Consider the following 12,007-nt stretch of genomic DNA (forward strand, 5'->3'; position numbering starts at 1 on the left):
AAAAAAAACAAAACAAAAAAAAAACTTGTAGAGACAGGGTCTCACTATGTTGCCCACGCTGGTCTTGAATTCTTGGACTCAAGAAATCCCCCACCTTGGCATCCCAAAATCCTAGAATTACAGACATGAGCCACTGCACCAGGCCAATTTTTAATTAATTTTATCCTTAAAATAAAATATACACATATGGTAGAACTTCAGATCATGGAATAGGAATAGCAAACTTTCCCCCAGCCCCAGCCCCTCTTTCCAAAGACAATCACTGGTAGGAGTTTTGGGGTATCTTTCAGAGAAAATTTTAAACATCTGTCAGCATAAACTGTTCTATACCCTGCTTTAAAGAAATATATTTAATATACCTTAAAATCTTTCCATAGCAGCACATACACATTGACCTAATTTTTTCCAACTTCATAGTATTCCATGGATGGCTATGTCACAAGGTACTTATAGTTACAGTTGATACTAAAATAGCCATTACAAACACGGAATGGCCACACACACACACCCTCACTTACATCTTGGCTTTCTTACGTTAAGTAAATCAACTTCTAGCAGAATTGTGGTAAATTTTTCATTTCAATTGATAATGCCAAGTTATCCTCTAAGAGGTAGCAGCAGTGATCTGTTTAAAGGGAAGGGCCTGCTCCCTCATAACTGCCAGCAATGAGTATCAAATCTTTTTATTTTTTCAGCCAAACTGACAGGTGAAAGACGTACTTCACTGGTTTAATGTGGTTTTGTTTTTTTTTGTTTGTTTTTTTGAGATGGAGTCTCCCTCTGGAGACTCACCAGGCTGGAGTACATTGGTGCAACCTACATTCACAGCAACCTCCATTCCCAGGTTCAAGCTATTAACCTGCCCCAGCCTCCCTAGTAGTTCCGGACTACAGGTGCAAGCCACCTCGCCTGGCTAATTTTTATATTTTTAGTAGAGATGGGGTTTCACCATGTTGGCCAGGCTGTTCTTTAACTCTTGACCTTAGGTGAGCCACCCACCTCAGCCTCTCAAAGTGATGGGATTACAGGTGTGAGCCACTGCGCCCAGCTGCATTTGTTTAATTATAAATGAGGTTGATATCTTTTCTCACATTTAATGGCAATTTGTCTAAGTTTGTCTTTGAACTGCCTACTCATATCCTTTGCCCTTATTTGCCTTTTCTATTGATTTGTCAGAACTCTTCGCAAATTAAGGAAATTAGCCTTTTGTCATATGTGCTGCAAGTATTAGATTTAATTGCAATCACTAAATGGCATACTGACTGGGAATTTAAATTATTTTTCTTACATTTATAGAAAATATTCATTCAATATCATTCTCTTACATAAACAAAACCAAAGGGAATTCAAAGATGAATAAAGGTCCCAGTCTTGCAGTTTGATACAGGCTTAATGCAGATTCTTCCCCACTCAGAGAGAGATGGGAATGGAATTCATTTTTGATAATGCAGAGTAGTGATTTATATTAGTTTTTCATTTAGATTAAGTTTGCAGCTGGCTCAGAAAACAGTAATGAATTTGATTATTCCACTCAGTAAAACCATCGGAACCAGAATTCTTCAATTCAGGAGAGTAATCATAGGTGTTTCTGTCACATTATTCTAAGAAAAAACCACACCCAAACCAGGCATTTACACTGCTATTATTTTAATTTAAAAAACAAGCACATACAAACTGGATTTTTTTTTCAATATCATTAATATGTATTTTAACAAAATTTTGTTTTTGTTTTTAAAACCTATACTGTGGAAAAAGAATGTGAAATACTTCTTTTAAAAAATACACAGGGATAGAACTTTGTTGAAATGGTTTGTTGGGAAGTTCAAAATTGTCACCTCCTCAACTTCTTCACAGGTCTCTTCTGTTCACTCAATCAATGGAAAGACAGTCTTTCTGCTCCTTCAATTTCTTAGTTCCAAATTTTTACTTTCTTTTTTTTTTTTTGAGATGGAGTCTCGCTCTGTCACGTAGGCTGGAGTGCAGTGGCACGATCTTGGCTCATTGCAACCTCCACCTCCTGGGTTCAAGTGATTCTCCTGCCTCAGCCTCCGGAGTAGCTGGGATTACAGTCACACGCCGCCATGCCTGGCCTCAAATTCTTACTTTCTTACAAAGAAAGAGATTAATTTCACACCTGTGGAAGTAGCTTTCACCTCACACACAGCCTCTGCTGTGACCACATAAGGCCACCACTGGTCTCCAAGGTGGCTTCTGGGAAGGATCACCTTTGATATGGGCGGGATTAACATTCTCCTACTTCCATGAGCCCAGCCGCCCCCACACCAGCCTGGGCAACTATAAAAGACGATTACTTGGCAGAGTTCCTCCACCACCATCATCCGTGACCACCTTTTACTGAATGTGTGATACATGCCAGGCATGTCGTAAAGGCTCAGGATGCAGTATGTCTCTAAATCCTCCCAACCTGCCCCATAAGGCAGGTACTACTCCCCCAATTTTAAAGATGAAGCAACTGAGGATCCAAGAGACTGACTTTCCCAGGACCTTTCTGAAGTGTGCACATCTAGGCCCCCATACAACAACCCCTTATCCCTAGCGAGCTTGCCCTGTGTTACATTCCTATCCTAGGAAGGTGTCAAGGAAAGGGATGGAGATGTGGGGGGGATGGGTGGGGTGGACAAACATCCTCCTATTGCTGCCCAGAATAAAGAGTGGCAAATGAAGTCACTTTAGTAATATCCGTCAAGATTCCATCTGCATATCCGTTGTGACCAAGCAATTTCAGCTGTAGGAATTTAGTGAAGCACCCTCTTTGTAGAGCAAACTCTCCCTCTTTTCTAGACCAGAATCATCGGCAGAGGTGAGGGACATGAGGAGAAAAATGCAGGCAGGCCCCGCGGCCACCGTGTATCATGCCCTCCATATTCATAGCTTTGATCCCCCTTTTCTCCTCAGAGCCCTGGACCCTGGCTCACTCTACTTGCTTTAAATAAAAAGCTATCTTTACATGCTAAAGCCTCAATTAATTAAAAACCACAGATCTAGGGCTCAAGTAAACTGGTCCTTTTGGTGTTTGGAGGTGAAAGTCACAGAAAGCAGATGCTGCCAAGACGACACAGGGTTCAGCCCAAGTTCAACAGAATTCAAAGCAGCATTGAGCCCGGCGCCCTGAAAGCAAGAGCAAACTGTGAGGGGCCCTCCAGGACTGAACAGCAGTGAGGAAGCCAAGTCTGAAAGCACCAGAGGATGGCAGACAGGGAAGCCACACTGAGAAGGTGACCAAAGATGAGGGTGAGCAGCTTTGGGAGAAAACAAACACATGCAGCGGAGTGACGGCCGGCTGGGCAACCAGAGCAGGAGGCCATTCACACAGGGAGGCACTGTGGGTACAAGCCACAGGGAGAGCAGCAGTGCCTGAAAATGACCACACGAGCCATCCTGGGACACTCCTCCCACAGAACTGAAGTACAAAGCCAAAGCAAGGGCTCTGGAAATAAGCATGCAAGGATGCACTGAAAAGAAGACTAAGGTCTGATGCGAGACCATATGACAACAGGCTTGGTAAGTAATGCTGCTTGACATCTTCGCAAGAACCCGCTCAAAAAAGCTACAGGCTACATCACTGTGCCCGTGCATCAGAACAGCAAGAGGCTGCTCCGCAACACGACACACGAGGGAAAGACACCCCCGATCCAGGTTAACGCATTTTACCCGAAGGGGTGCCAGAACAAAAAGCCACTCTACGAAGACAGGAAAAGCAAGTGGGCCATCATGTAACATCACGGCTGATGCTGAGAACGGTGAACAGAAACTAGTGACTCAAGCCCCTGCTCTTGCATTCAGCCCCCCACCCTCACTGAGTTAGTAAAAGAAGTAAAAAGGCAATTAACTACCCTTTTATGTAACATTACAGAGTCACATAAAATACCATGCCCCATCAATGGAAAACACAGCTCCTGAATTTTCAAAGGTGTCACATGTTTACCAATTTCTTATAAAGTACCAAGGAATGTATGGAGGTTTTTATTATTTTCCATTTAATGCCATTCTATTCCTATGCCAGTATTTTAAAAAGATTTATCACCAAAAAAATAAATGAAAGAAAACATGGGTGACGTTATTTATAATACTGACATAAAGGCCTTTCCAAGCATCTCATAAATCTCAGATGCCACAAAGGCAAAGACAAATACATTCAACAACATAAAAGTATATGACAAAAAAAAAAACACCTCTTTTCCCCTAAAGCCTAAAGATAAATGACATATTGAGGAAAAATATATGCATATTTGACAACTACTTTCCAAATTCCTTAATTTATAAATCAAATTAGGTGACACACCACAAAACCCCATGGAAGAATGGCAAAGGATACAAACAGTTTAAACAACAACAAAAAAAGAAATGTGACAAAAAAAGAAGCAAAGATGCTAAACTTGACTTCTGACTAAAGTCATGTGAAATACAAAAAGAAAAACATAAGATAGCATTTTTAACCCATCAGCCTTGCACACAGTTTAAAAGAGATGGCAAGTGTAGTCCTGAGGAATCATTTGGTAATATCAAAATATAACAGGCATTTACCTTTTGGTCCACAAATAAAGGTTAGGAATTAAGCCTACTAATATATAGGACCTACAGAAATGTAGCAGGATATATATAATGAAAATGACCACTAAGCATTTTTCTTTGCTATAGCAAAAAACAAACAAAAAAACCCCAAAGGAAATTCGTTTCAAAACCAAAATCTAACTATGAACTACTATGCAGCTATTAAGAAGAGCAGGTAGATCTGTATGCTTTGATATGGAAAGAGCTCTAAGATTTCACCAAAAACAATAAGATGTAGACTAATACGTATGCATGTATGTCATTCCCTTCATGTACATTTTGTAAAGGAGTAACATTATGTTGCTTGCTGGATCCACTGTGGAAGGAACCACTTGGTACTATTAATGGTGGTCACTGTGGAGAAAAAGGACTAAGCAGAGGGAAGGGAAATAGACTTTATTTTATACCTTTGCATTAAAAAAAAAAGAAATGACATTAACTGTATTATTCTCACTACAAGTTTTTCTTAAGACATGTAGGTTTGTGCCTACAAATATATAATTTTTTTTTTCTTTTCTTTTTTTTCTTTGAGACGGAGTTTTGCTCTTGTTACCCAGGCTGGAGTGCAATGGCGCCATATCGGCTCACCGCAACCTCCGCCTCCTGGGTTCAGGCAATTCTCCTGCCTCAGCCTCCTAAGTAGCTGGGATTACAGGCACGCGCCACCATGCCCAGCTAATTTTTTGTATTTTTAGTAGAGGCGGGGTTTCACCATGTTGACCAGGATGGTCTCAATCTCTTGACCTTGTGATCCACCCGCCTCGGCCTCCCAAAGTGCTGGGATTACAGGCGTGAGCCACCACGCCCAGCCAAATATATAATTTTTTAAACCAGAGAATCTAGAGGAGAAAGATGGGTGGCAAATGAATAATTATTGTATCAAGCAGACATTTACAGAGGCAGAAACAAAGAACTACAAGAAACAATATAAGGCTGATTACTTTAGACCAAAAAGATTTTTAAAAAATCAAAATAGAACAAAGGAAAACTTCACGGAGGAAGATATTTTTGAACAGGGCCTTGCGTTTCAAAGGGAACAGAAAGAACATTCCAGACAGAAGGAAAGGCAGGAACAGAGCACAGGGGAGTGCAGACAGGCGGCGTCTCGGGTAGAGCAGGCAGCATGCAGTGGCCCTCGCTCAGGGACAAGGAGAGCCATGGAAGGAGAAGGTCACAGTCAGAAGGTGGAGGGCCTTGAATACTCAAAGAATTCAAACAGAATTCTGATGGCAGCACTTGGAGACTGAGGCATGATGTCTACCTGGAGGCCAAGTAGCTCAGCCAGGACAAGCTGGGCTGAGGTTTTTCACAGGGTCGTGGGAAATGGGGTTAGAGCTCGAGAGAAGTATTAGACCCGGAGATACTGATTTGGGAGTGACCATGTACTGACTGGTACCTGGAACCTGACCCCAGGACTGTTGGGGTAAAATGAGGTTATTCAGGGAGAAAAAAAAAAAAAAGAGGGCCAGGAGGGGTGGCTCACATCTGTAATCCCAGCACTTTGGGAGGCCGAGGTGGGCAGATAACCTGAGATCAGGAGTTCGAGACCAGCCTAACATGGTGAGACCCTGTCTCTACTGAAAATACAAAATTAGCCAGGTGTGGTAGCACATGCCTGTCATCCAAGCTACTCGGGAGGCTGAGGTAGGAGAATCATGTAAACCCAGGAGGTGGAGGTTGGGGGTGAGCTGAGATCACGCCAAGCCGAGATCGTGCCACTGTACTCCAGCCTGGGCAACAAGAGCGAGACTCCATTTTCAAAAAAAAGAGAAAAGGAGAGAAGGCTGAGAATAGAAAGGGTGTTTGCTCCTAGAAAAGAGTATGGAAACACAGCACCTGATGAAAAGGGGTAACATCCTCACCTAGCCCTCTCCTCAAGCCTTTCTATTGACTAGTTTTGTTTTTGCTTTTGTTTTATTTTGAGACAGAGTCTTGCTCTATGACCAGGCTGGAGTGCAGTGGTGTGATCTCGGCTCACTGAAACCTCTGCCACACAGGTTCAAGTGATCCTCATGCCTCAGCCTCCCTAGTAGCTGGGAATACAGGCACACACCACCATGTTCAGCTAATTTTTATATTTTTATTGGACATGGGGTTTCACCATGCTGACCAGTCTGGTTTCAAACTCCCAGTCTCAAGTGATTTGCCTACCTCAGTCTCCCAAAGTGCTGGGATTATAGGCATGAGCCACCATGCCCAGCCCCACTGGCTAGTATCTTTAAATAAAATTCTGCACCACGTATTCTGTTAAGCTGTGAGGAAACTAAACAATGGAAAACTAGTGACATCCTCTCACACTGCTGACCCATTCTGCAGAGAACCAAAAAATAAGAAAGGACTCTCAGATGCCATCTGGGCAAAATACCCACCTGGGCCATAAAATCTTCTCTACAACATTCTTGGGTGAAGTCTTGGAACTGTCTCTGCATATCAACAACCAGAACAAAAGTAAAAATGTAAAGGCTAAACAAATGTAAGTGTGCTGATTCTGTGAGACTCCACGCTGCTGGGCTGCCACTCTTGGTGGTGGGCTCTCTGAGGCAGGGACTGTGTACCCAGAGCCCAGCAGTGTGTCTGGTACAGACAGGCTCTCAGTACGTGTCAGCTAAACCAAGCTGGTGGTTCAAAAGCCCTGGACTGCCACTATAGCTGCATTCTCCGCTCTCAACTTCTTCTGAAGACCCCAGAAGTCTCTGCCAACCGCAAAACCTAGCAAGGTGGCTTATTCCAACCTAACCCATAAACACTCTAATTTGCGCCACAAGATGCTACACTTTGTTTAAAAATATCCAGTTACACTTCCAAGAAAAGAAAGGAAAGTTACAAATTTGGAAGTTGTTTAAGGCACCAGGAGGTACCCATTATTCTCAATCAAGATGCTCATGATTCCAAACCCAGATTTGCACCTGCTGGCTTCAGTCACTGGCTGATACCTGAGACATAGCTCAAACTAGGCTTTCTCTGTCAGACACTAGAAACCTGAAGATCCCTAATTTTCATTCTTATATGAAGTCATTAAAAAGACCACAGATTGAAGCACTGGAGACAAAGGCATGGTAACAGAAGTAACAACCACGTAAAAATAACTTTTCTAGGTATTTCTGCCTGGGTCTAGATTAAAACCAAAATTGAGCTGTCATGAGCTACAATCTAATCTTTTAGAAAGCAGTAGTCAAATAGCACCAGGGCTGCGTGAAACATTCTGGTGCTACTGAAACCCAAAGCAAGAAAAAAAAAAATAAATAAAATGGCATTCTGTGATGGATATTCATGAAGCACTCATCCTAATTTAAAAGAAAACAAGTTTAGAGTTCTTACTGCATTAATTCATGTGAGCCTGAAAGAACATTTTTATCCAAACTGTTACATTTCCTACCAAGGCGTTAACATTCTCCAGGTCTGCTCAGATACACTAATTCCAAGAGGGTGCGATTTGTCTTTTAGTCAATGCAAAAACATCATCAGAAGCTTCTTCTGAGCTTTCCAAGCAGGAGCGGAATGGCCTCTTTAATTTTTCTAACAATGACAAGGACTAACCGTCAGTGAGCTCCTACAGTGTACAGTATGCTAAGTGAGCTCTTAGAGAACACTAAAAGGCTGCATTTCTCCCCATTCTATAGATGAGGAAGCAAACTCAGAGGCTGAGAAACTTAGCCAAGGTCACTCAGCTAATGACTCGCTGAGCCAGGATTTGGACCTAGATTTGTCAGTCTCAGACTCAGAACTCTCATCTCTTATAAGAAAAAGATTTTAATCCAGGCATACTGGTGAGATGCAGTATTTTTACTGGTGCTGGATTCTTACTGATCAACTCCGAGTAGAAAGAGAACTCTCATTTAAGGATGTTCCACCACACAGATAAAGTCAGGCTGGGTCTGACATGGTGATGATTAAGGGGTCACAACATGTTGTACTCCAAGTGGTTTGCAGCCATTGCTTTGCAAAATGCCCATTCTTTTTGTTCTGTCAGTGAAGTCGGCAAAAATATGTTTCTTATTTTAATCATTGATTGGAAGGATTTGTTTGAGGTAAAAGAATAAGCTTTCTTAAGGCAAAGAACTCAAAAATATTAAGGCACAGCATCTTATCTGCTTACTGCTGGCTAGCATTTCAGGGGCAATGGCCCTGGAAAATACACTAAATCCTGCCTCTTATGACAAAAGGATTAGAAATGCTCACCTTGACTTGCATTCTTCCATGAGGTTTTCCTTGCCATCAACATCAACCAGAAAACAACCATTAGAAATTTAACTGTGTTCAGTTGATGACCTTCACTAAGCTAAATTCAGCAGTTTGTCAGCTACAAAACATTAAATAGACACAATTAAGAAGTTTGAAAAACATTAGGCAGAATTTAACCTAAAGTAACATGAACATTAGTGGGAATAAAACGTAATGATGGCATTCTAGATTCATGATACTGACATTTTAGACAAGTGCTTCAAATGGAAGGCAAAAGGGGGGAAATGCAGAGACATGCAGAAATCCAAAACTCAGTAGATCACAGTTCAGTGGCTGATTACTTCTCCACCCTGATAAACGTACACCCAATAATGACAACAATAATAATGAAAATGTACTAAGCAGTTACTACATGCTGCAAATTTTGCTACTTCGTCCATATACCATTTTTGTTTACAGTTCACAGTAACCCTATGAAATGGATTTTATTATTGTCCACACTGCAAATAAGAAAATGGAGGCTCAGAGACATCAGAGAAATTGCTCCAGTTCACAGAGTTGGTGTACACCTGCTAGGATTCAAACCCAGGTCTGTCTGATTCCAATGCTGTTGTTCTTTCCCCACAGCCTCTGAATGAAGAATCACATGACTTTCCTCTTTTCTCAAGATCAGAGGTAAATGTTTTAAAGTTTCAAAGATTCGTTTTGTGCTTTCTGCACCCTAAGAAAGCTGAAAACATCCACCTTGAATGGCATTACGCCCTATATGTTATACATGACACAGAAAGCTAATAAGATTCCCCTAAAAAAAAAAAAAAAGGCAAATTACAATACAAACCAAAAAAAAAAGTTGTATGCCAACAAAAATCAGGAAGTATTTGAGTACCTATTATGAAAGTCCAGCCCCAGTATTAGATACTGTAAGGGCTCTGAGAGAAGTATTAAGACACAACGCCCTCAAAAAAACTCCCACTCCAGCTGGGACAAGAACAAGTTCAACAGCCAAGAAACAAGTGCTGAATCTGAGTGCCACAAAGCCATGGGGGCAGGGCAGTCAGGGAACACCCTCTGGAGGAAGTGTATCTTCAGCAGGGGCTTGAAGGAAGTGAAATGGAGAATTTGCACATAAAAGAAAAAGGAGGCCAGTGCTTCAGAAGAGGGAACAGAAGCAAAGCCCAAGCAGCAGTAACTAATTCAGTTCTGCAGGAGACAGACTTGGAGAAGCAGATAATAAGGTTCAGGTAGGTGGGGTGGGGCCAAACCACAGAGTCTTGAAAAGACAGGGTGGGCGGTGGCTGGACACACCGTGGCAGGCAAGAGGCCACCACTCAGCTTTGAACAGGGGTCTAACTGCCAAGGCCTCCTAGTTGATCTCCCGGCCTCTAGCTTCTTCACTGATGCCTTCAGTATAGTTTCAACTTTGACCTAGTGTTCAAGTTCTTTGAGGAACTAGCCCCGAACGACCTCTCCTCCTACTTCCCTCCTATATGAACCCTTCTCTGCCAGGAGACTGGTCTATTCACTAACTCCATAGGATCACTGGGCCTGATTCCTATTTTCCTATCTGAATGCTACTCATCCTTTAACACCCGGCTCAAATCCCGCCCCCTCACTAAGCCCTCCCTAACCATTGGGCCTACAGTGACCTCCATCTCTCCTTCTTAATTCTACAGCACACGGCCTTGTCTCCAAAATCACCTGTTCACAGGTAATGTCTCAGCACCCTGTGTAAACCTGTTTGGAGACTAAGTGTGCTTTCTACTACTTTCCCACCACATGGAACAGCATCTTGCCATTTAATAAGCAAGCAAGCACTCAACTATTTTTTGACTTCCTATAGTAAGTTTGGCTTTAGCATAAAGGAAGGATGGGGGAGGGGGAAACCTCTGGAGTGAGAGACCAGCTAAGAAGCTGTTGCAATAATCCAGATGTGAAGCAAAGAGGGCCTGGACTAGGGAACAAAGAGAAAATGGGCAAATACAAACAACAAAAAATTCTGCATGCAAAAACTCGATGGAATGTGATTACTACTAGGGACAAAAGCAAGGGATGAAAGAGGATTAAGGTGAGGTTTAGAAAGCGCTTCTTGAAATCATTTTAAAGCCTGTCTGAAACAAAATGCAGTAAGTGGCTTAAAAAGTCCACACTGACTGACAAAGTCTTCAGCGAAACTGCCCAGTATCTTGAACCAGGGACAGCCCTTCCAATTTGAGACATACATGGAATGACAGAGCCAGAAGGGTTCTTAGAGAGTTCACTGAAATCCTCAATGATCACATGGGGAAACTGAGTCCAGCATGGAAGTGTCTTCCGGAAAGCCTCAGGACAGAGACTCCCAGACTAGTGTCGCCCTACAAGCACAGCCACTTGGCCTAGAAGAGCACTGTTTACACCCCTGGTCAGCTCCAGCCCAGCCCTCCGCAATGGCAGAACCAACTGAGCGCCAGTGACCATGGAGACGTCTGGGGCCAAGCACAACCCGTCGCCGCAGCCTGTTTACCTGGAGAAAGGCGGTGGTGTGAGGCAGTGTCCTCTGCAGCCACCCGACGGGCCGACCCCTGGCCCGGCCGGCTCTCCAGGGAACTCAACCATTTGCCCTCCCTTCCTGTACAAAAGCGAGCGCCCCCAGAGCGAGGCGCCCGGAAGCTGGGGATCCCGAGACGCCCCGGGCGGAGGCTGGGGAGTCCAGCGTAGCTGCCTGACCGCGACCCTCGGCCGGGCCAGCGGCGCCCGGACTCCAGGACCGAGCACAGTTGGCCCCTCTGGGGCGCGCGCCTGACCCCAGCAGGTGCCCGGGCCTCCGGACCCCGCCCGGCCTCGGCTCCCGCCCGCGCCGGCCGCCCGCCCGCTGGACTGACCAGGCGCGGAGGCGCCCGCCCCGCCGCGCCCAGAGGGAGCCGGACAGCGGCCCGGGGACTGCCCCCCACCCCGCCGGCCCCGCCCGCGCCTAGCCCGCTGCTCACCGCCCCCGGACAGCGTGCCTCACCTGCCCAGAGCGCCGCGCTCACATCGCCCGCCCGCGGCGCCCCCTCCGCCGCCGCCGGCGCCAGGCCCGTCCCCGCCGCTCCGGCTGCCGCCCCAGCCCGCGCCCCCCGCCCCCGGAAGCGCTTCCCGGCCCCGCCCCCTCAGCGCCCGCGCTTCCGGGCAGGCGCGGACCGGGGCGGCGGCGCTGCGGGATGGGCCTCTCGCCTGGGTCCAGGGTCCTGCGTCCCGCCCGGTTTTCGTCCCAGAGCCTCGCTGCGGACGAGCGGGC

The 12,007-nt window shown here is 44.9% G+C and overlaps 2 protein-coding genes across 3 annotated transcripts in view; both read right to left on the reverse strand.

Moving 5' to 3' along the window:
* Positions 1-11,788, reverse strand: part of RALGPS1 (Ral GEF with PH domain and SH3 binding motif 1) — a 379,879-nt gene extending 368,091 nt beyond the window's left edge. The window contains exon 1 of the mRNA XM_037745920.1: positions 11,741-11,788. The gene's annotated coding sequence lies outside the window, so the exon portion shown is untranslated. The remainder of the gene's footprint in view (positions 1-11,740) is intronic.
* The window catches only part of ZBTB34 (zinc finger and BTB domain containing 34), a 25,165-nt gene extending 13,367 nt beyond the window's left edge, over positions 1-11,798 (reverse strand). Inside the window, exon 1 of one of the 2 annotated variants that reach the window (XM_017549125.2) lies at positions 11,741-11,798. Coding sequence is in view for 1 of the 2 variants with exons in the window: in XM_017549124.2 (XP_017404613.1) it covers positions 11,255-11,346 (92 nt within the window). In the remaining variant the exon portion in view is untranslated. Of the gene's footprint in view, positions 1-11,254; positions 11,627-11,740 lie in introns of those variants that run through there. The other variant, XM_017549124.2, reaches the window with a different exon arrangement.
* Between the last annotated feature and the right edge of the window lie 209 nt (positions 11,799-12,007).

The sequence above is a fragment of the Cebus imitator genome, unplaced genomic scaffold (genome assembly GCF_001604975.1).
Source record: "Cebus imitator isolate Cc_AM_T3 unplaced genomic scaffold, Cebus_imitator-1.0 Scaffold216, whole genome shotgun sequence".
Lineage (NCBI taxonomy): Eukaryota > Metazoa > Chordata > Mammalia > Primates > Cebidae > Cebus > Cebus imitator.